Genomic DNA, 27,673 nt, shown 5'->3' with positions numbered 1-27,673 from the left:
GCGAAACTATTTGGTGAATATCTGTAATTATAATGACGAGCTGTGTAGATTTTATGTTAAATAAGAAGCTTCAAAAGAGTTCATTAACACTTATTTGATTTATTAAAATGAAAATTAAATCTTGACGTGAATTCGGTAAATGAACTGTTGAACATTTAATTTATTAAAATGCAATAAAATAATTCTTAATTATATCAGCAGTCTGTGAGCTTTCTAAAATGTAGATTTATTCGATAACAAGTTATCCAGGTTAACCTATTATGTTTAAAAATAATAAAAACAATCAAATAAATGCGGACATAATCTTCTTTAATTTCATGAAAACTATTACAAATTTAAATTAATTTAATTTAATCTAATCATTAATTAGCCTAGTATATATTTATATAGGTCTATTTAATTATGTAATCCATCTTAAAGTGTTTTTTTAATGAGAAGTTTTACAGGAGTAAAAAACTTGAAATGAAAACTCTTTTTTAATTAATTAAAGTCTGACATAAAATTGCTCAAAAAGCCAGATTTAAAAAAAATCTCACTTTTTCTTTACTCTAAATTTATTTCACATCAATTGGAATTTAAATAAATAAAATAACAAATTAATTCAATCATGCCATAAATTGGAATTTTAATTATACCACCGGTAAATAAACTAGTAAAATGTTTGATTATTACTTTTTTTTCAATAACAAACTTTTGTGACAAACCTTTGTGAAAACAAAAGTTTTCAACAAACTTTTGTGAAAGTGTAAAGGTAATTCACTAAGTTGTAATTAATTCAATGAAATCCTGATAAATGAATTTACATTTATTCCACAAGTTCTCTTTGAAATTGAAATTCAGTGTGGTCTTAATGTTTTTTCAATAATTGGCATGTATTAAAATCTAGTTTGATATTTTTAATGATATATTTAATTCTCTTTTATGTCATATGTGTTTTTATGCGTAACTACAATAATGATTTATCTATTTTCATAATAAACTGAATATATATAACCATCGGTTGGGCACTAAGACCCCGCGGATCTCCCTCTGGCAGGAACGCAGTCTGTCCTCACGGGGACTCCTCTTCGCCTCCGCGCGGTGATTGGGTGGAAGATGGCGCTGGGCGAATGGAAATCCTAATGACAGTTTCCAAATTTGCCTCTTTTTGTACCATGGTGAGTAAATATCTCTCGGAACACGGCTAATCGGACGCTAGCACGCGCGTGATATTGTAATCGTTCGCGTGCGGCTTCAGTCGCGGGAATCGGACTCCTTGGGTTGCCAGTTTTCCTCTGCTGCAGTTGCGAGCTGTCTTTATCCGTCTGTGTGCCTGCTATGATTTTTGACTTGGGCCTAAATAATTACTGGTATTGGCTGGATATACGACACAACCGTGTGGTCTGTAAAACCCGACGCCAGGCTTTTAAATTCGCCCGTCCTTATAGGATTTGCTGAAGGCAGCAAACAGAGATCTGCTGCTAGCTGCTGAAGCTGAAGTGTCATTCAGCAGCACGGGTTATGATCGCGAGATGTGCTTAATAAGCGCGAGACAGTGACATCTAAATGATCTCTGTCGTTTATTTCTGTGTAATAAAGCGTTGAGAGTGATGTTGTGTTGTGCATGGTAAACGTGAGCATCATGATGATGATGATGTAAAAGGCGTTCAGACAGTCAGTGTACCTGTGCTTCAGTGCTAAGCTGTTGCCAGTGCGGTCACATCGTGATTTGATGGTCCCATCCCCTCTCTGCATCTCCGTGTCCAGTGTTTGCCTTCATAGCTTATTTCTTTGATCTGCCTTTTGATTGGTATTCACATTTCCGTCGTTGAGTTTGGGCTCTATGTGTGTCGTAATGACGGTGGAGAAATGCTAATGCGTGCTAATGGAATTTTACCTCTTGAAATGGTGTGTGTATTTCATTCTCTGGCTGTGTTTATGGTCACATTTGGATGTTTTGGGGGGAATTGGGTTACATTTTTTTAATCAGTGGATCATTTAAAATGACTGAAAGGGTTTCTGGTGCATCAAACGTCATGGTAACCATAGTTTCTCCTGTAGTTATTGGGTCAAAGACGAAAATGGGGGGTCTAAGCGTCAAAACAGTCATGCAGCTTCATATTTGTGCCCCCTGTGCATTTACAGCAGGGCCGTAGTAAGCCTGGTGAAAGGGATGCTTGTTGTTTTTCTCAAAACGTGGATATTTTTGCAGTAAATCTGCTTGTTTTCTATTTAATCATGAGATTTAAATTACTGCATTTTAGTGACATTTTAATCACTATTTTGTAGCTGGATTAGCTTGTTGAATGGTCGTCATAACCACACTTTATAATGTACAAAATGTTTCTTAAAGGTTTAGACTAAAGAAATATAAATACATATTTATTTTTTTAAGATAAAAATGTATTACATCATATGTTATTAGGAAAAAAATAGTAATCTGTTAAAAATTTTAATGAAAAACTGTAGCCTGTCATCATTTATTATGCAAATAACAAACTGGCCTGCACATTCAACTTTGCTCATTCAAAATGTGAGGATTTGAATTAAAAACAGGGTTCATATGGTCATGGAAAGCCTGGAAAAGGAATTTTGACATGGCATTTTCCAGGCCTTGAAAAGTTTTGGAAAAGTCATGGAAAACAGATATCTCTATACTTGAATATAGGTTAGTTTTCTTTAATTCTTTTCTGTCCTTGGCCAATCACATACTCTCACATTATTAGTGCGGCGTAAGCATTATCAAAATAAATTTTATGTAGACATAAGTATAAATTGGGTGTCATGGTGGCACAGTGGGTAGCAAAAACGCCTCACAGCAAGAAGGTCAAGATTCAAGCCCTAACTGGCTCAGTTGGCATTTCTGTGTGGAGTTTGCATGTGTTCTCCCTGTGTTTGCATGGGTTTTCTCTGGGTGCTCTGGTTTCCCCCACAGTCAAAGACATGTGGTACAGGTGAATTGGGTAAGCTAAAACTGTCCGTAGTGTATATATGTGTGAATAAGTTGCAGCTGGAAGGGCTTACGCTGCGTAAAATATATGCTGGATAAGTTGGCAGTTCATTCAGCTGTGGCGACCCCAGATTAATAAAGGGACTAAGCCAAAACGAGAATTAATGAATAAATAAATATAAATTTAAAAAACTAAATTGTTGCGTGTTTTACGACATGCTGTATTGAATTCTAACATGTATTGTTTTTTACCACCCTTATGTAGACATTGCATGAAACATTAGGTCATAAAAATTAACTTGAAAGTCTTGGAAAAACCATGGAATTTTAGTAGTTAAAATGTGTATAAACCTTGTAAAAAATGTTAACATAAAAATAATAACAATAATAGAAATTTTTCGAGTCTCTCTTTAAAAAAGTACATTTGAAAGTGAATGAATAACAACAATAGCCATATTAATAAGCCTATGCAAATCAATTTTAATATGGGCCATTAGTTTTGGTCCTTTATATTGTTAATTTTCTATTTCAAAAATAAAGTCAAGGATTAAAAGGTCCAGAATAAAAGTTACTTGTAAAATATTGTTCTATTTGCAAACAACACAGTAGCGAAAGATGACTTCTTTAAGTCAGATTGGATGTTTTCTTGCACAGCTGTATGTTGCTGGACTCATGAAAAAGCATCGTTTGCATTGGCAAAAACTGATTAGCTGAAGTCACACTGAAGTGACAGTCAACAGAGGATTCGGCTTGGTCTTCAAGCCTTTTTTGATGGGTTATTTTCACAAATTATGATGGCACACGGGTGCACAATATATCGTTTCAGCATCGATATTGCAATGTGTGTGTCCCCAATAGTCACATCGCAGGAAATGCAATGTAATTGATCAGCACAAAAGTTGATCAGCACAAAAATTGCAAAGTAGAACCATAACAGAGTGAAACTTTGAAGTTTAAAGCCATTTCAGGGGAGTTTAAAGTATTTAGGCCAAAAGTACATTTGTAACTTTAATAAAGAATACTTTTATTGAATTAATACAATGAAGACTATGCAGTATTTGCACATGAATACTGTTTGACTTTTGGGAAAACCATAAAGCACTGTTTATTTTAGGTTTTTCATTGCTCCACTGTAACTATTTTGCTTGCAATTTGTTTATTATTTTTTAATACATGATTTACACCCTTACAACATCACCCCAATCAAAATTAATGATTTCTTTTCAAAAAGAGCTATTCAAGCCATATGTTAAAATTGTACTCATTCATTCATTCATTCATTTTTTTTGTTGGCTTAGTCCCTTTATTAATCCGGGGTCGCCACAGCGGAATGAACCGCTAACTTATCCAGCATGTTTTTATGCAGTGGATGCCCTTCCAGCCGCAACCCATCTCTGGGAAACATCCACACATACACACACTCAATAACTACGGACAATTTAGCTTACCCAATTCACCTGTACCACATGTCTTTGGACTGTGGAGGAAACTGGAGCACCCGGAGGAAACCCAAGCGAACATGCAAACTCTACACAGAAACGCCAACTGAGCCGAGGCTCGAACCAGCGACGTTCTTGCTGTGAGGCGACAGCACTACCTACTGCGCCACTGCTTCGCCAAATTGTACTCATATTGCAATATATATCACAGAAAAACAAAACATTGCAATGTCAGATTGTTTAAACATTGTGCAGCTCTAATGGCATAGCTCTCAAATGAGCTCATGTATGGGACAAATTCTGGACTTTTGTCAGTTAAGGGTGGGTCTTTCGAACCAACCGAACCCCTTGGCTATAGGCCTGTAAAGGTGTCCGGTTAAATCAAGTTTTTAATTTACTTCTGAAAAAGTCTATCATCATACATGTACTTTTATTACAGATAAAATGTAATTTAGTGTAACAATAATTTATAAGAACTTGTCAGGCAAATTTAATTTTAATGAAGGCAATCAATTGGTGTGATTATTCCAATGAATTATTATTGGTTATACTTATGTTTTAAAAAGATGCAGAATAAGTAAGTTTGTCATCAACTTAAATTTGTTGTTATGTAGAACTAGGGCCTGTTTCAGAAAGGAGGTTAAGTGAAAACTCAGAGTATTTTAACCCTGAAATGAGAGAAACTCTGGGTTTTCAGTTTCAAAATGGCAGGTTTATTAACCTCAAGAAAGCAGGGTAAGTCAAACCTGTTTCTGAACGAGATGTTACTTTAACTCAGAGTCAGTTACCGTGGTAATTTACTCTGTGAACCTAACCTGGTCGGGAGCAGGTTTTGTTCTCCAAACTCAGAGTTTCTGACGGTCTCCTCCCCTTAGCCTTACGTTTCCACCCACCTATTTTAATGCTCATTTTGGAGATGCGCATAAAAACAATTGATGGAAGCATCATGATGCACATGGTCTTATGATGTGTAATGATCAGTCTGTGCAACATTATTATTACATTTAATTCACAGCCTTAGCATATGGTTCGAAGTGTGTTCACAACAATCTGAACCTATATAGAAAAGTTACCATGTAGGTTTGGGCTGCACATACATCATTAAACATCAGGAAGCTTGAGCTCCAGCCTGTCATGAATGCACTCAGGCTGTGATTTAAAGGCAATAATGTTATAAATGATTCAGATTTGTGCACATTTGGCTTCATAAAACCTAAATGTATTGTCAAGAGCCATGGGATTAATTTTATGTGGCCTGTATAGGGTTTTGACTCTCAAAGTGCAGTTGACTTGCATTATCCTTAAGGACTAGTTTAATATGCAAATATGAAAAAAAAGTTTCCTACATCTTGGATGACCTATGGGTCAATTGATTAATTTATTAATTCAATTAAAAAAAGGGTTGCTTATATGAACATGAAAAAAGTTGAATTGTATTAGTAACAACAGTAACTGTGTGGTAAAACTTGTGGTTTAGATTTTAGGGCTGCACAATGTGCCCAATATTGGAAAAACTGACATTGCGACACATCATTTTCTGTGATACTGTACATATTGCGATACTGAGTATATGTTCACCAGATGACTGGACTAGCTATTAACTTTATGGAAAGAATTCATCATTTTTCACTAATTGTGATGGTTTTGTAAGGTAGAGCATCTGCATAAAATGTAAAAAACTAGAGCTGCACGATATATCGTTTCAGCAGTGATATCTCAATGCATGCATTCGCAATAGTTACATCTCATAGATATGCAATGTTGAGGTGGGATTACATTTTCGCACAAGTCAGAGTTCAGAAGACAAGATTTTGTGGAGTTATTCCAGTGTTTAACCTTAATGGAGTGAAATTGCATCTTTTTAAGGCTTGAGAGAGATTTAAGTATTCAGGCAAGACATTTTACCAATAAGTAGTGTAATAAAGAATAATCACAAAGTATGCACTGCTTATTTCACCTTTATCTTTGCTTTATTGTATTTATCTTGTAATTTATTACATTTTATGAATGATTCGTTCCCTTACAGAACCATCTCAATCAATCCAAATTAATACATTTGTTAACACTTTAGGGACCAATTCTCACTATTGCCTAGTTGCTTGTTGGTTCATTGGTTGCGATTTTGACTGCTTGTTCGAACTTAAAAACTACATATTCTGTATGATCTTATTCTGCCTCCCTAACCCAACAGCTAAACTACCTTAATATCTATTAATAAGGAGCAAAAAAGGAGTTTATTTAAGCAAAAGTTAGTTAATGATTTGCTAATAGTGAAAGTTTGACCTTAAAATAATGTGTGACTTTTTTTTTTCAAATAGTGCTACTCAATCATTTGTTGAAATTGTTCAGATACAGTATATCACAATATATATTGCAGAAAAATAAAATGTTGCAATGTCAGATTTTTCCATTATCATGCAGCCCTATGATAAACCAATCACAAGTATTGATAAATAAAGTAGAGCAAAGATGCAAGTGATCAAAACAGGGCTTTATGGTTTTCTGGGAGTCTAGCAGTATTCAGGTATAGTGTTATCATGATACTGGAATTTATAATGCAATACAATACCTTAAAAGATATCGATATATTCGATTTTCAATACCGTGGGTTAGGGCAGCATGATATTGGAAAAATCGGACATTGCGATTTTAGTTTTTCTGTGATAGAAGACATTGTGATACCATACAATTTCCCAGATGACTTGAAAAGTGCTGGAAGGAAATTTTTAAATAAGATTGATTGGGATGGGAAGTTAATTATGCATATAAAGTAATAAAAAATTACAAGCATAGATAAATACAAAAGTGCAACGACAAAAGTTTGATCAAATAATGTTTCATGCTTTTCAGGGCAGTCAAATAGTATTCAGCTACAGAGTTTGAATAATCAATGTAAAAAAAAACTGCGAAAGTCTTTACTGTATAAATAATTCAATAAACTTATATGTCATTAAAGTTTAAAGTTAGAAAGGGTAAAATTTCTTGTGCCTGAATACTTTGAACTGTCATGCCTTGAAAATATGTGCAAATGAGAAACTTTGACTTCATTATGGTTCAACTCTGCAATATACACAATTCTCATGTGTTCTGAATTCTTTCTCCTGGTCAAATATAATCATAACTCAACATTGCAAATCCTGCGTTGTGACTATTGCTGATGTGCACATTGCAGTGTTGATGCTGAAACAATATATCGTGCAGCTTTATCATGGGTAACCAATTTTGCAACATTAAAAGTAATCAAATGAAGTTAAAAGGGAAAAACAGCTAAACCACATATAATGCTTATACTAAGTACATCAGCAGTCCTAAAGTCCAAAAGGCAATACATTACAAAAAAACTAAATTAGTGCAATCTCATCTTATTTTCTGATGAAAACAACGGTGTTAAAATCTTATTATTATTATTATCATTATTATAATGAATTATTATTTATCTTCCTGCTGGTAAAAAAGAGAGTGCAAGAGAGCTAAGCCAGTATCGACCAAAAGCACTATTTAGGTTCACAAATTAAATCATCAAATATAAAACAAACACTGTATAGTCTTCATTGTGTATGTGTATTAGGCATGGGACGATAACCGCTTTCAAGGTAAACTGCGATTTGATAAAGAAAATTTTTTAAAACCTCTAAAATTTCCTGTAATACCGTTTCTAAGGTATGATTAAGATTTTTTTTTATTTATGTTTTTTTGTGCGTGTTTTAGGACAACAGTATCTCCTGCAGAAAAAAAAGATTGTAAAGAAATTTGTGTTTTTGAAACAAATTAAGACATAAGTCAATGATTCATATAAATTATTTAGCCTGACATGATTACTGCTCCAAAATATTATAAATGTTTCTCAAAATAAAATATTTTATGTTCAAAGGGGAAAAAAGTTCTTGTTTTTTACCCAATAAAAAAGAACATATTTTAGGCAGTAATCGCAAAAATAATGAAATCGTGATATTTTTATCTAAGGTTTTCATACCGTCAGAATCTTATACCGGCCCGTGCCAAGCATATATATATATATATATATATATATATATATATATATATATACACATATACACACAGTTGAAGTCAGAATTATTAGCCCCCCCCCTGAATTATTAGACCGCTTGTTTATTTTTTCCCAAATTTATGTTTAACAGAGAGCAGATTTTTTCAACACATTTCTAAACATAATAGTTTTAATAACTCATCTGTAATAACTGATTTATACAGCTTAAAGTGACATTTAAAGGCTTAACTAGGTTAATTAGGTTAACTAGGCAGGTTAGGGTAACTAGGCAAGTTATTGTATAACAATGGTTTGTTCTGTAAATTATCAAGAAAAAATATAGCCAAAAGGGGCTAATAATTTTGTCCCTAAAATGGTGTTTAAAAAATTTAAAACTGCTTTTATTCTAGTTGAAAAAAAAAAAAAAGACTTTCTCCAGAAGAAAAAATATTATCAGACATACTGTGAAAATTTCCTTGCTCTGTTTAACATCATTTGGAAAATATTTTAAAAAGAAGAAAAAAATTGAAGGGGGCTTATAATTCTGTCTTCAACTGTGTATATATATATATCCTTTTAAATGTATATTTTTAAAGTCCCAAATATTATGATGTCTTGTGCCAGAACTGACTTGAATTGCTCACACAGACACAAGCCCTAAAAATTCTTTCCAGCAACTGTTTAAACTTTGTTCATTGATCTTTTTAGCATTGATATTGCACTTTAAAGCTTCTGTAAAAGGCTAACACTGCTCACCTGTTCTGTTTTAGGGCGCCAATGCCTCCGCTTTGGAGAAAGAGATCGGCTCGGAGCAGTTCCCAGTCAACGAGCATTACTTCGGATTGGTCAACGTAAGCGAAGCCTTTCCAAACACTCCAGTTTCTCCAGACGTCCTGTATTAATCATGCCCTGGAATCAACATGTGTGTTTTTATCCACAGTTCGGAAACACCTGCTACTGTAACTCTGTGCTCCAGGCTCTGTACTTCTGCCGGCCGTTTCGGGAGAAGATCCTCGCGTACAGGAGTCAACCGCGCCGCAAGGAGAACCTGCTCACCTGCCTGGCTGACCTGTTCCACAGTATAGCCAACCAGAAGAGGAAAGTTGGCGTTATACCGCCGAAGAAGTTCATTACGCGACTACGGAAAGAGAATGGTGAGATAGAAGGGATTGGATTTTAATTAGTTTCAGTGTTATTTCTTAGTTTAAGAATGGATTTAGATGTTGGCACCAATAGCTTTGTGGCTAGTGAGTCAACACATTGACCTTATTCTTCACTTAAAATTTGGCGCAGCTATTGGAATCTTTTTGGCTTCACACTTCCGGTCTCATTCACTTGCATTGGTTTTTAAACATTAAAAAAAGCTAGTGGTGTTGCAAACTGATATTTTTAAATTATATTGTTCTACTTTTTATGTATAGTCATGAACACACTTGTTTGTAGAGCAAGCAGTTTGATAAGTTGCTGGTGTTAATTATTCCTAGTCATTTTCACCATACATAACTGAAATGGAAGTTCTAAAACAACTGCAAAAACAGCACACTTCCACATTGGAGAATAAAGTTAATAACACTGGCTTGGGGTACTTTGTTGATCTCTTTCTCTGCCCCCTAATGCTTTCCTTTCTCCCTCGCCACTGTCCTGTCTAATAAAGTATAAAAAAAACTACGATATAATTATTTAAAAAAACATGGCTTTAGATACTAGTTCTAGGTCATAGAAACTAAAGAGTTATAGTAGCATCACCTTTAAATAAACTATTTATATCAACACGCTCATGGCAGTTCCTAACTGCTTTATGCTTGTGGATGAGTCATATGTATTTGTGCATTCATACTTTGTTGTGTGTTATGGTATGATCTGCTCATGTCCTTAGTGATCAAAAAAAGTCAAAAGACAAATTTAAGCGAATGCCCCTTATTAGCTTTGAATTTAATTTATTACAACTGTGGTCATTTTTAAACCTCAAAATAATATTTTTTATATTTAAAATGGTAGTTTTTTGGTGCCTTTTTTAAAAATTATAATTCTAGTTCATTTTTTATTTGTATTTCACTGAAATAATAGTTTCTAATAACAAGCAATTAATTTGTTACAACCTTTATTAACGGTTATTATTGTTAAATACATAGTTTTATAATAGAATTATTTTTAAATGCTAAAAACAATGGTTATTAATTATCGTTTAATAAGAATTGTTAATGTCTTGTTAGTTAGCAATAATGTTAATGAATAGATCTGCAGAACCTTAATATATTAAAAGTTTTTTATAAACTATGTCAGAGTTGTAATATCTTCCATCTTTTTTGTGGACACACATATATATTAGTATTACAACTCGTGTCTCTTTATCATTTACACTTGTTCATTGTAGTTAAGTGAAATTCAAAATACACATTTTAAAGATTAAATAAGTACCCCCCCACAGAATTCATACAAGCACAATTTCTTTCTATGTCAATTACACTATTCTTTCTCACTGCAGAACTGTTTGATAACTACATGCAGCAAGATGCACATGAGTTTCTCAACTACCTGCTGAACACTATAGCAGATCTGCTCCAAGAAGAGCGCAAACAAGACAAGCAGAATGGCAAGCTTGCCAACGGCACACTCGATTCCCAGAACAATAACAGCACCCCACCCTCCACCACCTGGGTTCATGAGATCTTCCAGGGCACGTTGACCAATGAGACGCGATGCCTCACCTGCGAAACGGTAAAGACACCTCACGCAACATAACTGAATTCCCTCTTGTCCAATCAGAAGGTGTCCTGATAACTCTGCTGACTGTGATTGGCTGGGCTTTTATCTGAGGTGTGTCTTTGGACTTTGTTCTCTCACAGATAAGCAGCAAAGATGAGGATTTCTTGGATTTGTCAGTGGACGTGGAGCAGAACACTTCAATCACGCACTGTCTAAGGTCTGAAAGCACATTCACACTGAGACCCTGTGGCACTGGGCAAAAACAAAAAGAAGATTTTTCAGTTTGTAGTTTTAATCAAAAGTGGTTGACTCAATATTGAGTGTGGGATGCGAGAGAGCATCAGGGGAAGTGTGGTAATATTAATGTAAATCCACTGAGATTTTTCTATCTAGTTTGTCTGTAAATCCATGCAGTGCAGTACTGCTTATATACATCAAAGCTGCAAAGAGCCATGGATGAGCAAGTAAAAGGGTGTAACATGTCTGATGAATAGTTCAATTCAAGCACATCTTTCTGTGGCACAAAGCATCAAGCAGAAAGAGAACATCATTGCTCAAGAGCTAGGGCTGCACAACATTGGAAAAATCTAACATTGCGTTTATTTATTTTTTTATTTCGCGATATATATATATATATATTTTGCGAAATGAATACAATTTCACAAGATAAGTTGAATAACAATTGGAAAGAATTAATCATTTTAGATTGACTGATATGATTGTTTAGGGGAGGGCATAAAGTATAATAAACAATCTACAAGCGTAGATAAATTCAATAAATAAAACTAATTTAATAAACAGCATTTTATTGTTTTCTGAACTGTTTCAGGTATACATGAATTGAATAATCAAATGTGATATAACACCTACACCAAAAAAACTGAAAACTCACATCACGTGACCACACACACACACTTTGGCATGCACTGCAGCCTATCTACCCAGATGAGAGCTGTGCTCAAAGGAGTGTTCATCAAGGATCTCCCGCTGGATCTAATCTCAGTATATTTGCTAAACGTGATATTTAATTCATCTTGTTGTCTCTATCTAACAACATATTCCCCAACTTTGGTCTTTTGAATCTGTTACTTGTTCTCAGGTAACGTGTTTTGGCTGAGCGCAAAGATAAGTTAATAATTCTTACCACGTACATTCTGTATATTGAGTAATTGCTTGCCTTTATTTCCTATAATGTATAAACTTATTGTACGTTATACTTTTATCATGGCCATTATTTATTATTAAAACTGATATTCAGCAAAAGAGAGGGCATGTTTCGTATTTTCAATGAACATGAAAAGAGGCAGTGATGTTAGGCTCCGTCTTGTTATGAATACGCATACAGTGAAGATGACGCTCATATATGCAGCACAACCCCTCTACATTTCTGCTGTCTGTTAAGTTGTTAATATCAAATAGCAAATCCTTCATGTTTTTATTTATTGTAAAGAAAGTGAAATAATGTGGCCAGAATGATGTGAAGAAGATTACAAAGTAAACTGTTCCCTTTGAAGATTCACCGACATTTCACTGAGTTTTCCATATCAAACTGTTTTCCCCCATTCACACTGAGACGAAGCAGCAGCGTTTTAGGATGAAAACGGCCTCTTCAGCGTTTCCAAAACGCACCGTTTTCGGTGCTCGAAAACTCCGGTGTAGTGTGGACGGATGGCGTAACCGTAGCAAAACTTGTGCAGTTTCAAACTAAAACGCATTAGTTTAAACGGGGCCATAGACAGCACCAAGCTCTCTCTCTCCTTCACACATATAGACAGCAGCAAACAAGATAAACACAGCATCACACTCTCTCATTCACACACATTCATACGCCTGCTCACTCGCTTGGGAGGCGGGAGCAATATTGTTAGACCGCCCACTCCAGTTCAAATTACACCAGTTACCGTCCACTCGGTAACATCGTCTACTTCTCCTTAAATACTTTAAAAAAATTAAGGTTGTTCATAAATGACAAATCATCAGTATTTTCAATTACATAATACTCTTTTTAGATTTCAAACACTGAAATATACATTAGTACTAGCAATGCAACCATTTACAGGCCACAAAAAAAAAAAACAGCTGTTGTCTGTAAAAAACAGCAATAATCATGCTTTATACAGTATACACATTGTGTACATAATTAGTCATTTTGTGCTATGCATAGTTGTACTTTTGCGCATCCGGGTCAGTTTTGAACCACGATCTATTCATACTGGAAATCTGACATTGGCCACATTTCTAACAACAATGTGAACATCTATGCAAAACAATGAGATCTGAGAAAAAAAATCTGAATTGAGCATTAAGCCTCGCAGTGTGAACGTAGCCACAGTCAATAGCCCCAAAAAACACTTGACAAATAATAAATTACTTTACAGACTGTGTATACCCAAGATGTGTATTGCGAAAGATCACATTGCGATATCGATGCTGAAACGATATATTGTGCAGCCCAAGTGAGAGCTGAGTTCACCTAACTTTTGCATCTTATTGCAACTTCTTATTGCCCGTCTTGCTGAGAATTCATGCAAATAGTCAAGTATAAAGAAAAAACAATTCAGACACAATATAATTTCTTAGGCTGTTTAAATGACACGATAGCCAAAAACTGAAAGGTTTGTCATATGCGTTTTGAAAAACATTTACACAACATTTTGAACATTTTTGAAATGATCTGTGTTTACGCATGTCTGTGAAAATGGACAAAACGCTGTATTAAGTACATACAGTATGCTGTATTTTCTGCTGTCACCTTGTAAGTAATCAGTACTTGTAGGGAATTAACAATTTTTGTGTATAATTTGTTTGTTTGCGTGTATGCGTGCAAGATGCATCTCTACTTTTAGTTGTAATGTAAAGTAAGTCCATGGCCCATGGTAACCTTTGATTTGGCCTGCCACCCCATCTGAGAGGAAGAGTGATGGGAATGGTTTAGAGATTCAAATCTAATGTAACCTTTTGTTTGATTTGTTGAAAGCTATCTGTAATTAAATGTTTCAATTAAATATTGTAATTTAATCAGGTTTAGTTTAAATGTACGTACTGGATGGAGGACAAAGCAATTGGTGAGCAAAATAAGGGCAAAGGCAGATTATGCTTGACTAATGTATTCAGCATTAAACTCCACTGTTATCAGTTGCAATAAGTCATCATTTTAAAATTAATTATGCATTAGTTATTATGATTTAAGTCATGTTTTAATCTGTTTTTAAACATTATGAAATAAATGATTGAATCATGAAATTACCCATGGCAACTTTAATGTAATATAGTTTGCTACATTTACCTTCAGCCCACAGATATTTGTCTTTTGGCCCTTCAGAGGAAAAAGTTTGGGCACCCCTCATCTACACTCTTCTAAATATGTACAATGCACGTGCATGGCATAATTTTTAAAGACTTTTGTTTTAGTTGTTTATGCGCACACAAGAAGAGTGACATTTTTTTTTAAATAAATAAAAAATGTATGCGTTTAAAACAAATGTAATATATTTTCAGTCACAAAAACATCTTTGTCATGTAAACGAACAGGCAAAATGTAAAAAAAGTTCCTGTTTTTGGCTGAAAATGTAGTGTAAACGGCCTCTCAAAGCGACAGCAGATTAATAATATCCTGTTTATGCTGTTAAAATGAAAACATTTACCTCCTTTGACTGAATGAGTTTATTAATACATGTAAAATTAATTACGTTTATTTAGAATCCATGTACGTATATCTATACATGTGTCTATATATAAATATATAAAATGAGAGTTTTATTGTACCCATGCAGCTAAAATCATCATGAATATCATGACTTTGTGAATCAGAATCAAATCAGGACTTGTGAATCATCAGTCTTAAACATGTTCGCATTTTAATAAACCCTTCCTTTTCTAATGGTCTCCTTTCAGAGGTTTCAGTAATACAGAGACGTTGTGCAGTGAATATAAATATTACTGTGAGGAATGCAGAAGTAAACAGGAGGCACACAAACGGTAAGCATGCATTCATATCTGTCAGCTGCTTCCTAATTTTTCTTTTTTTTTACTGGATATACTGGATTTATGAATGTGCTTGTTGTTTGACTCTAGAATGCGGGTTAAGAAACTTCCCATGATCCTCGCCTTGCACTTGAAGAGATTTAAATACATGGAGCAGCTGCAGCGCTACACTAAGCTAAGCTACCGTGTGGTCTTCCCTCTGGAGCTCCGCCTCTTTAACACCTCTGGTGACGCCACCAATCCCGAGAGGCTTTACGACCTGGTCGCTGTGGTGGTGCATTGTGGCAGGTGAGTCAAAGCAGGTTTGAACGGTGATCAGAATGGCTTGATAAGGGACAGAGATGTTGGGGTGTGCTTGTAAATTATTTTAGCATATAAAATTTACAGCTGTGAGTTTCAAATGGCTTTTGATATTCAGTGTAACATATTATATAAAAAAATAATGGCGTACTTATTTTTTTTCTGTACTTGTTAAACTTTGAAAATGACAAAACAAATTTGGATTAAATATACTTTTAATGCTATTACCCTTTCACACATTTGATCACACCAGTGTGATCAGTCTTGGCTTGTCCCAAGCAAGTGTTCAAGCATACAAGAACAATTCTAACATTAAAATGCATGTCGTCAACTGCTAAATTAAAATCTTCACGCTCATGCTGAGGCATAGGACGAGGAGCACAGTGTTGGTAATTTATCAATCAAATATTGTCAAACAAATAACACTTATTTTACGCTTCAGACATTCAAAAACTCACAAGTGCTAATAAAGCATGACATTTATGGTTTGTAAAATACATGCTGATCTCTATGGAGAAAGCAATAATATTTTTTTTAAAAATATACTGTAATTGGAAGATGTAATTTATTCACGTAAGATACAGGCACGTTATATTACTCTAGAACATGCTTGCATTTTTGCACAGTGGTCCCCTCGCTATAATGCGGTTCTCCTTTCGCGGTCTCGCAATTTTTTTTTTGTGCAATTTAGCTTTTTTATTTTTTACAGCACATTGTGTTCTTTGTCCTGATCGGCTGTAGACCACTGTCAATCAATCTCTTTTGTGCCTCATACAGTATAGAATGCATTCCACTTGCCAAATTAACATAAATCTTTGAACGCTAGCAGTGCGCTATGCACCATGCAAACATAGTTTTCAGGGTACGCACACTGTCTTTGTTTACTTCCAACTGTCATGTGCACGACACATCTGCTGTGACCCCCTTAAGGATAGAGTCTGCTTTTGCTTTGTGGATCAGTGACTGCAGGAAAAAGAACATTATGCTGGACGCAAATAGTATCCGCACTAAAGCTAAAAAGCTTTTTGAAAACTTTGCTGAAAGCAATGAATGTTTACGCCTGACAACATGTTTTTTCTTTGGTTTAATTCTATAACACTGGACTTAATTTTCTATGAAAGTTTGACATTAGAGAGTGTTTAAACTGAGAGAAAAGTGTATAAAGTGTGTAGTGAGGGCTTTTACAGCCTTAAAACATCTATAGTAATTGTAAAATATAAAGCTGTCTACTTTGCGGATTCCACCTATCCCAGGCTATTTTTAAAACGTAACTCCCGCAAAATTTGAGGGACAACTGTATTTCATGAGAAAATGAAGAACTATCATTTTGTAAATCCAGCAGCTATAATCTATCCTGCAGCATAGATTAAATAAGTCATAGATTTGAAAAAAAAATATATATGATAATTATTAAACCGTTTAAACGCTGGAATAAATGTTCTCACACACATTTGAGAGTTGGACTATTAGATATTTTACAACATAAATAAGACTATTGTCAGTATTTGCAGAAAAAGGAAAAAGAATGAAAACACAATACAGTATATACATAATTCATTGAGGCTCTGGTGTCTGGCGTTTCGCCATGAAAATTTAAAGCTATGCATTCTGTATAATAACAGTCTCTTAAACTCTTGCAGAGGGGTCAGTCTGTGTTTTTACAACTTTTGTAGAAAGGGTAAAATGAAAAGAATAATCAGATTTTTTGGCTATATAAACCATTGTTACTTTGCATGACATAATGAGTTCTTCAACTTCTTTTTTATATATGACAGTAAAACATCTGTTAGTCCTTTGTTTGTTTAACAGAAGGTGCACAACACTAAACCAAACAGGTCTTGTCACTTACAGCTCTTACATATTGTTGGTTTTCTGGTGATTTGAACAGATTTGTAATGTGAGAAAGCAAAACCCTTTATAAATGCTTTTTGTCCTGCTGTGATTGTGATTTCACAATACCCAAACAGAATCTTTTCATGCAAGATTGAAACTTTTTCTTGAAAAAGGAGAACTGTTCTGATTTGCTTCCTTGATTTGTGACTTAATGATGTGTGTGTGTGTGTCTGATTCACAGTGGTCCAAACCGAGGACACTACATCGCAATTGTAAAAAGTCATGATTTCTGGCTACTGTTTGATGACGACATTGTAGAGGTAAGTTGACATCAGTCACGTATAATAGCATCTGTTATTCTCAGAGAAATGTGCAAGTTTGGGGATCTAGGAGTTTGAAATAACAATTGGCAAGACTGGTACTTAAAATAAAAATCTATTTATCTCTAAAAAATGCTTTCTAGGAGTAAAACATTAAAATACAATCTAAAATGATTTTTGAATAGTTAATTATAAAAGAAAAATTCACAAATCAAGAAATGCATGCACAAAACTGTCATAAACCTGTTTACGAATGAATGCCATTGATAAATAATAAACTATATAAATATGCAAACTCTCTCACTCACAATAGTTATTTTAACGGTGCCTCACTACAAAAAGGTCACTGGTTTGAGTCCCGGCTGGACCAATTGGCATTTCTGTGTGGAGTTTGCATATTGGTGTGGGTTTCCTCCAGGTGCTCTGGTTTCCCCCAAAGTCCAAAGACATGCACCATAGATCACAGGTGTCAAACTCCGTTCCTGGAGGGCTGAAGCGCTGCACAGTTTAACCCATTATTAAATGCACCTTATCAAACTAATTAAATGCTTTAGGCTTGTTTAAAACCTACAGGTAAGTTCGTTGCAGCAGGGTTGGAAATAAACTGTGCAGAACCGCGGCCTTCCAAGAACTGAATTTGACAGCCCTGCTATAGGTGAATTGTATAAACTAAATTGGTCGTTGTGTATGTGTGTGAATTAGTGTGTATGGGTGTTTCCCAGTACTGGGTTGTGGCTGAAAGGCCATTCGCTGCGTAAAACGTATGCTGTAATAGTTGGCGGTTCATTGCGCTGTGGTGACCCCTAATAAATAAAGGACTAAGCCGAAGGAAAGTGATTGAATGAATTTATATATATTGACATTGTGCATTTAGGCCACACCCTCTACATTGACTTTGTATTGGCGGGAAGCTGCCTACTTTGTCATTGTCATACAAGCTGTCATGTGACATGGTGTACAAAAAAAACCTTAAAACTACATTTTTATAAGCTACCAAACCTAAAGGGCAGCCCTAAGTGAAACAAAAGTGGATACAGGTAGTAGACATGAAGCATCAGGAGGAGGAATAGGTGGATTGTTTGTTTATGTGTGGCGTGAACATTTTGTCACTGGAAAGTCAAACATATCAGTTTTATATTGTATATTTCTGTAAGCTAAGCTGTAGTGTTTTTGACAGTATGTAACTTCTCAGAATGTAGATAAACCAGAACACTGTGCAAGTTACGCCATGTTTTCGAGTGCCATAGGTAAAGTAGCTTATAGCTAGCAACTAGTCCAACCATCATTTTAGTTTCAAACTAAATCAAATAGCTGTAATTATTGTAGTATTTCACGTCGGGCTGTCGAATCGAATGATTTATCTAACACAAGGAAGATTAAAGGGTACTAACCATGACTAATATAATTTAGTTTCTGTGTATATCTCCACTCAGGTACACATAAAGTGACCTCTTTTAGATATTGTTCTGTTTTTTTTAGCTGTTAGGCTTAGTTCACAGAACGTTTCTTAACCCACAACTGCTATCTGAGAGTGAAGTCTTTTAAAAAGCATGTTGTAAAATAAGTAACAAGATATGTAAATCAAATAATATAGTTTTATAGGGAATATGCAGTGCTCAGCATAAATGAGGATCCTCCTTGCAGATCTCTCTTTTAAATAACTATTTTCGAAAGGATGCTTTGCAATAATATATTTGTTCATATACATTAGATCAGTCAGAAGCAAAGCTAAAACTGAAGCCAATCTAACAAAAAAAGATCACAGTCCAAAAATTAGGACACCCAAATTAATATATTTGTGGAAAAATATGTAAAATTTTAATAAAGAGAAAAAAAAAATGTTAGATCAGGATTTCTCAACCACGGTTCTGGAGAACGACCAAGACTGTATGTTTTTGATGTCTCCTTTGTCATTATAGGTCTATTAGTCTCTACTAATGAGCTTGTAATCTGAATCAGGTGTGTTTGGTTAAGGAGATATGGAAAATGTGCAAGGCTAGCGGTTCCCCAGGAACATGGTTAAGAAGCACTGTGTTAGATGACCAAGCTCTTATTTTAATGGCTGTAACTGCTTGATAAAACCGTTTAATAAGTTTTGTTTATTCATTCCTTTTCTTTTTGGCTTAGTCCCTTTATTTATCAGGGGTCCCCACAGTGGAATGGACTGCCAACTTATTCAGCATATGTTTTACGCAGCGGATGCCCTTCCAGCTGCAACCCATCACTGGAAAACACCCATACACTCTCATTCACACACTCATACACTACGGACAATTTAGCTTACCCAAATCACCCATAGCGCATGTCTTTGGACTGTGAGGGAAACCGGAACACCCGAAGGAAACCCACACGAACACTAGGAGAACATTCAAACTCCACACAGAAATGCCAACTGACCCAGCCGGGGCTCGAACCAGTGACTTTCTTGCTGTGAGGCGACAGCACAAGTTTTGTTTAAATGCACCAACATATATTGTCTATATTCGTTGAGAAATAGATGAAAATATTCATTTTTGAAAGGCAGGTGTACTCAGTTATGCTGAGCACTGTATATTTTTCTATAAATGCTTGGTTTCAAAGAATTAAACACGCTAGATTGGGTGTTCAAGCTTAAATATTCACTTTGTTTTACAGATATGAGAATCCAGATAATTGCAAAACAATCTTTCTATCTTTTGTTTCTCTTTGTAGAAAATCGATGCCCAGGCGATTGAAGAGTTCTACGGATTAACCTCGGAAATTTCCAAGAACTCTGAGTCCGGCTACATCCTGTTTTACCAGTCCAGAGACTGAGCGCGGCCTGAGTGAGGCCAGAGTGGCGTCCCGTTACGGACACCTGTGCAGCAGCAGCGGCGGTGGCACGTCTGTGTGCAGAAGAGCCTGCAGCGGCGCCTCCAAACACACACACCCAAACCCCACCCGTCCCAGCCCTCCCTCGCCGACCTCCACGCAGCAGCAACGTTGGACGCGATGCGGTCGCAAGGCCTTTTGAACGTTGTTTGTCAGTTGTATTTACGTTGTGGGAGCGTTTCATCACTCGTGTTCAGTCCTTTACTGTAGAGAGAATGTGTTTTAATGTGACAGACTGGGATTTGCATTCAACTTTCATGCTGCGACCTTTTGATTCCTGTGGCTGTGAGGAGGCTGAAGACATGTGCATGGGGGGAATAGCGGGTGTGTTTATTAAAGCGGCGGGGAGGGTCTAAACGCTCCGGGTGCGGGGCATTGCGGGTTATGTATTTCTACCTTGTACAGAGTGATATTTGTATAAATATTATGAGAATTATAATAATATTACTGATATAGCCAAAAAAAGAGGATAGAACCAGAAAAAGATGTATAACACTATGGTGCACTTTTGATACAGTTTTGTAGATGTTGGAAGGTTCATGTGAGGGTTTGCTTGAGACGGCCTGTTGTGAAATTATCATTTTCTGTTTTAAAGAAAAAGAAATAAAAGTGTATACACCAAGATAGGATGTATGCATGCAAGCATGTACATACCAGCTATTTCCAGCCTGCTGCGATTTGATTGGACGCGTCTTTCACACAGCCAGGCCTTGATGACTCATTCTTGGTCACTGTGGCCCCTCAGTGGCCGCTCACGATTACTGCAAGATGGAGATGGACTGCATCCTACAGTCCTTTCACGACCAGTTACTTTCCTCATTTCTGCTTTCTCTGTGAATCTATTTCTGGGCTGCCTAAAGTTTCTCTTATGAAGGGCCAAAAACCAAACTTGCTTGAGGCTAGTGGCCTCAGGTAAACCTCAGGTCTCAGTATGCCGAAGGTAAATATATCTTTCATGGGTAATTTACTTATCTGTTTTATAATGTTTAAAAATAACTAAAAAAGATGGCTTTAAATAATAACTTATACAGTTTTATTTTTACATTTTATAATGAACTTTTAGTTAAAACAAAAACAATCTCATTTATAACAGAATAGAGTTACACTTGTTTTTGCCTTGACTTATTTACCAATGTCTTCTGCACAGTCTGGTATCTGTCAAATGACAGTATTTACATTTTAAAAATCTGACTTATTTAAATGAAGCTTTTGATTTCAGTTTGCTTTATAGTATCTCAGCAATAAAACAATCAAAAAAGATTACGTCAAATTAGACATGATGAAAGGCGATCTCCCTAACCCTCTCCATCATTCTCACTCTCTTCTCAGATGGGTTAGAGGGCCAAATCAAAGGTTACAATATAGTCTAACTTTGGGCTGGGAATCTATTTTAGACGTCAAAACCTTTCCATTGTCCAACATTTATCTGCTGAAAGGATTTTCAGAGGCATTTTAAAATTATTATTCAGTTATTTTCCCTATCATGTCAAATGCTTACATTTATCATATTACTTCAATCTGAATATTCTCTATTCCTCTACAGCTATGGAAAAAAGGAAACCACTTGGTTATTCTCAGATTTATAATTTACAGTTGTGCAAGAGTTTTGTTTTATTTTATGCTGATGACATTTTCATAATCATTTTTGTCAACCCAACACCAATTCTTTAACTTCAGGAGTGTAATAATAATCACTCTAAATGTAATTGAAATGATATTTAGAAAATGTTATCAGACTTTTTAGATTAAAGAAATGTTAATACATATATATATATAGCAAATCAGTAAAACTTACAAAATGACTAAAGTTGGAATATCAAAGCACATTTGGGTCCTTATCTGGATTTGGCTTTCCCAACAAGAAAGCTTGTTGGTCCCTGAAGTTCTTTTCATATCTTTTTATATATATATTAATCTTTAGTTAAGCAAAAACTTACATTTTAATCGTCGAAGCTGCAGCACAGCAATTTTTTTGGTCCTAACAAGATCATTCTCGAGCGTGTAGAAGTTCATTCAGTCAGTAAAGGCGCGAAACCAACCAAAACAATAAACGGAGTTTTCAGCGGTGACTAGTCTAAGCGCATCTCATTGGCTGCTTCGTTCATACTTGCAATGTGAATGTCTGTGATTGGTTAGAAGGCTCAGCGCTGCAAATAAACCACTATAACGGACTTGAATGAGGTGAAATGGCCGTGTTATTTCATTTCACGTTTCACTTTACGGCGACATGCATAATAGTTGGGTAAATAGTTCAAGAACATTTTTTGCCCCTAATATAGGCTATAATTTAAGATGCTTTTTTAAAAGCACTGTTCATTGACACAGATTCAGAATTTTATTAAATTAGCATAAACCATGATTATAACCGATATTTATTAACCCTAAACTAGTCTCTCCCGCTGAGCCTCGTTTCAGTCTGGAAGTAGCTCTGTTTTATCATCCGTCATCATCACTGACTGCGCAGTTTCGCCTATGAGGAGGTGAAGAGAGAGTCTGTCTGGGAAAGAGAAAGGCATGGATGAAGACTGCTCGGGTTAGAGGATGGAGGAGAGGGAGGAGAGGCAGTGGGGGAAGTGGGTGACACAGATGAGCATGCTGTTAATAGCACGAGCCCAGAATAGCTCTCACAGGGGAGCGACACAATGTGCATCTTTCCAGAAAGATGCAGGCTGCATATCAGATGCGAGACAAATGGGTCTCTCTCTACACACACACACACACACGTCGCAATACCTTCGAGGTCAATCAAAATCTATTTGAAGTTGTGGCTTTCTTTTTAAAGTAAAATGCTTTCTTTACAATTCTATTATAAGAGAATGGCTTTGTTCAATACAGTGTTTGATTGTGTTCTGCAGGATAAATATGCTATTGGTGCATCCAAAAAATGCTTAGTTGTGCTCTAAATTGCTTTATAATAATAATAATAATAATAATAATAATTTATTTTAATGGCCATGCATGGTGAGGGGCTAAAAATATTTGAGAACAGCTGGTTCATTAAAAAAAACACAGAAGAAGTAAAACAGCATGTGTTCAATTTTACAAAAGTAACTATAACCACTTGAACAGTTTTTACAAATGTGAGTTACATACAAAATTGTAAAAGTTTTTTATTTTAATGAAAAAAAATAATCATTTAAAACAATTATTATTACTTGTATATCATCCGAGTGTCATCAGGAGAAATTGTCTTTGGAGGGTAGCATTTGCAATGTTATTTTAAGTGTTAATGCACAATTTTGCAACTTTTTAAATTTGAAAACACACACAAACACACACACACACACACACACACACACACACACACACACACACACACACACACACACACACACACACACACACACACACACACACACACATAATACATATTAAAAGAAGAATGCACAGTCTTCCCAACCAGAATTAGGCCAAACAATAAGTACATTACAATAAGGATTGATTTGTTTGGTACAGTAAATAGCTGGTTTGTCTTTTATCTTGCTCACAGCTGTCAGTTTGTCTGTTTGGGTGCTCGTAGATCTCAGACTGTTCCATTGCATCAGGGTGTTCCTCAGGGGTCTGTCCTTGGTCCACTGCTGTTAAGTAATTATATGTTGCCTCTTGGCCAGATTATGAGTAAATATTGCTTGGGGTACCGCTGCTATGCAGATGACACTCAAATCTATGTTAGTGCTCGCTCAATCTGAACACTGCTACGTCAGTTTTATCTGCCTGTCTCTTATAAATTAAATCTTGAATGAGTCAAAACTTCCTTAAATTAAAAGGTTCCAAAACTGAGGTCTTATTAATTGGCACCCCTATTAAGGTTATGCAGTACAAGGATTTTACACTCGATTGATATTGTTCAACTGTCTCCTTCTACCCAGGTGCATAATCTTGGGGTGCTCTTTGATGCAAAGCTCAGTTTTAACTCCCACTTCAAACACTTAAGAAAAACTGCCTTCTTTCATCTCCGCAATATTTTACGAATCAGACCATTTCTCTCACGACCTGATGCAGAGAGGCTTATCCATGGCTTCATCACATCACATCTTAGTTTTTGTAATATATTTTTTGATAGTTTACCTACAAGTTCTCTCAGAAGACTACAATATATATAAAAATTAAGCTGCACGGGTTTTGACATACACATCATCACGCCACCATATTACTCCTATGCTACAACAATTACACTGGCTTCCTATTAGATCACGGATTGATTTTAAGACCTTGATTTTAACTTTTAAAGCAATGCATGGGTTAGCACCAAGCTACATCTGTGACCTGGTGACCCTCGCCTACCCAGCCTGCAGTCTTGGTTCTGCATCGGGACTTACCTTCCATCAGCCATGGTGTAAACTCAAGACCATGGGTGGGAGGGCTTTTTCACACAGTGCGCCTAAGCTTTAGAATGCACTACCCATCAGCATTAGGAATGCCGCCTCTCTGGACTGTTTTAAGAAACTTCTTAAAATTCACCTTTTTAGCTTTGCTTTTAACTTAGGATGATCATTTCGTTAACTTTTTTATTCTATTATATGGTTCATATTTTTATTGTTTTATTGCATCTTTTATTGTTGTGCTGTTTTGCTTGCCTTGTGTTGCTAGTATTTTGCCTGTAGCAAATAAATTTATTATTATTATTATTATCTCCCTTGCCGGTCTCTGATCCCACGATACTATTTCCGAACTTATTTAAAAGTACAGAACATTAGTTTCACTTTAAATTTCACTCCCTACATATTACTCCCTTACCCTACAAGAAATGTCCTAATTTCTTTAACACAGTTCAGCACAAAACTGTATATATGCTTAACATACAGAAACAATGTTACCCAAAACTGTATATAAAAAAAATCTTATACTTTCAAAAGCATGTTTAACCATGAGCAATAGCCCCATGCAGAGACTATCCAAGGCACTTGGATATGGGGCACTTCAGATGATTTTGGAAGGGCACTTTTTATCCAAGACTAAAAAGGGCATGTGCACTACACAGGTTGAGCCCTATGTGTGCACGTGCCTGATGAACAACATAATTCACATAGCACCACAAGGCATCAGTATATGAAAAACAGGTACAGATAATTGAAAAAATCTCAGTAAAGTGCAAAATCTTTTAAATTGTAAGGCAATCGATTAATCCTAGAAAGTAAATTCCATATAGCCACCAGAAAGTCTAGTGATAAGGAAACACCTATTGACAGTCCCGTGTCAGGTGTTCTCTGAGTTTGAGGTGACAGTCCTGAGTTCAAGCTCTGGCCATTTTCCATAGGTCTGAAAGATTGTAGGGTTTCAGGTAGGCGCGATTCTGGCTTTGGTTGTAACTGAGGAAGTTCCAATGGAACTAGAATTGTAGGAAGTCCTGGTGGCGCAGGTGTAATGAGCGGTGGTAGGAGCCCTGACAATGTATTAAGAGTTTATGGCTGAGGGGGAGGGGGTAAAGGGTATGAGTGTTCTGCATGTCAGTAATGTACGGTTTCATGCAGTTGTAATGAATTATTTTTGCATTTGCATGAGGTTTAGATACATCACGGACTTCAAAATTAACTGGGGTGGAACTACCAAAGGGGTATATGGATTGTAAAATCTCGTATGGGCCTACCCCACATGGATGCAGTTTGTTGTGGCGGTGTGCAGAGTCATTCACTAAAACCAAGTCACCCCTGTTATACGGAGTGAACTTCAAATGACGATCATAGTGCAGACGATGTTGTTCTTGAGCCTTATCTCAGAAAGCAATCGCAGAACGATAAGCACATGCTAGTCTTTTACTCACTTTGTTAGCATATGCTGCGAATGTGGCAGCTGTTGCTGAACAGGAAACATTATTGTCCTGAAGTAGTGTGCTTAGTGGTGTTATAAGCCAACGAAACCTGTGGGAGATACTCATCCCACTCTGAACCCGAATCAAAAAGACACTTAGAAAGTTCATCTTTTAACATGCGATTAAAAGGCTCAACAGCTCCATCACACTGCGCATGATAAGGGGATGTACGAAGCTTTTTGATTGATAGCAAGTTACAAAGGTGCTTTATAAGGTCAGATTCAAACTGCCCGCCCTGATCCGAGTGTAGGGCCTCAGGGACACCATGCTGTGGTATATAGTGGTCAAAGATGAAAACTGCCATTGAGTGAGCTGTCCGATCTTTTAGTGGGTAGAGATTGACAAACGGTAAAAAGGTCCATCATTACTAAGGCATAACGATTACTCTTAGTGGAAACAGGCAACTCTGTTATGTCTGCAGCCACTATTTGGAATGGACGCTCAGGAGTAATAGGAACGAGTGGTGCCTGCAGCCTGGGCACAGGAGAACACCGTGATTGGTAAGCTGTACATTGAGAGCAATGTTTGGCTATGTCTGAAGACATATAAGGCCGGTAAAAGGACCGCATAGCTCTGTACAATGTTTTTGCCTGACCATAATGACCAACTGATGGATGTCCATGGACATGACCGAGTATTTCAAGAATCAATGATATTGGAATGACTACCTGAAAGGTATCATCTCTAAATGAGTTACGCAAGTGTCTGCATAACACACCATTGTGAATAATAAGTCGACTAAACTGTGTCCACAGTTTTCTGAGGTATGGGGAAGCCTCACGTAATCTCCACAAGGGTGGTCTGTGACAAAATAGCTAAATCTGGATCTAACATTTGCTTTTCTATCACATCGCAATCCCTCTGAATTAAAATAAGATTTGCTGTTGTGTTATTTGGAATGGTTGTTGGCAAAAGAACATTTTTGTTCATCTGCAAAGTCTGGGTGTGAGCTGAAGCCATCCTTGCTTGCAAGGGTGTTAATGTGGTCTGAGTTGCTACCGAAAAGGTAGATCTGCATAACGGTTTTTAGCATCTATTTAGGATCTGCATCAAGGTGTTTAGCTAATTCTATGGCCCAACGAGTTCGCCTACCAGCAGGATCATAATCAAGAGGAAGTTTCTTAAGACTGACCAGCGGCTTGTGATCCGTTATGATAGTGAATGGGTGACAAGCAAGATAGTGCCGAAAGTGGCGAACTGAACAACAATGACATACAATTCTCTTTCAAATGTTGACCATTTTCTTTCCGCAGCAGACAAGACATGACTGACGTATTCAATTACATGTTCTTTTCCTTCTTTCTTTTGTAAAAGGACAGATCACACAGAATGAAGAGAAGCATCTGTTTAAAGAAGGAAAGGAGCCGAAAATTTTGGAAAGGCTAAAATTGGTGATGAAGTGAGCGCCTGTTTCAGTACAAGAAAAGCTTAATTTGCTTCCACTGACCAAATGAATGGCACTCCCTTGTGTGTAAGATGGTACAAGGGTTAAGATATCTTAGCAAATTGTCTAAT

General features: G+C 36.1%; 1 protein-coding gene and 1 long non-coding RNA gene across 4 annotated transcripts; one reads left to right on the top strand and one right to left on the bottom strand.

Moving 5' to 3' along the window:
- Positions 1–1,017: 1,017 nt before the first annotated feature.
- Positions 1,018–20,971, top strand: usp12a (ubiquitin specific peptidase 12a). 2 transcript variants are annotated; one of them, XR_015524526.1, is made up of 9 exons: positions 1,018–1,157; positions 9,127–9,207; positions 9,297–9,510; positions 10,842–11,074; positions 11,203–11,279; positions 14,957–15,040; positions 15,137–15,334; positions 17,421–18,638; positions 18,910–19,319. XR_015524526.1 is itself a non-coding variant. In NM_001083556.1 (9 exon segments), coding segments are annotated over 9 exon segments (1,116 nt in total). In that variant the 5' UTR covers positions 1,092–1,109; the 3' UTR covers positions 20,293–20,971.
- On the bottom strand, positions 9,113–22,383 carry LOC141380677 (uncharacterized). 2 transcript variants are annotated; one of them, XR_015524961.1, is made up of 3 exons: positions 22,287–22,383; positions 21,004–21,110; positions 9,113–9,265 (listed from the first exon to the last, which is right to left on the bottom strand). It is a non-coding gene; the product is annotated as an uncharacterized LOC141380677 (long non-coding RNA). The 2 variants fall into 2 exon arrangements; XR_015524960.1 differs by lacking the exon at positions 9,113–9,265 and adding an exon at positions 10,609–11,314.
- Between the last annotated feature and the right edge of the window lie 5,290 nt (positions 22,384–27,673).

The sequence above is a fragment of the Danio rerio genome, chromosome 24 (assembly GCF_052040795.2).
Source record: "Danio rerio strain M-AB ecotype USA chromosome 24, GRCz13ab, whole genome shotgun sequence".
Taxonomy (NCBI): Eukaryota; Metazoa; Chordata; class Actinopteri; order Cypriniformes; family Danionidae; genus Danio; species Danio rerio.
The sequence above is the reverse complement of the archived record's forward strand: the minus strand, read 5'-3'. Positions and strand labels throughout refer to the sequence as shown.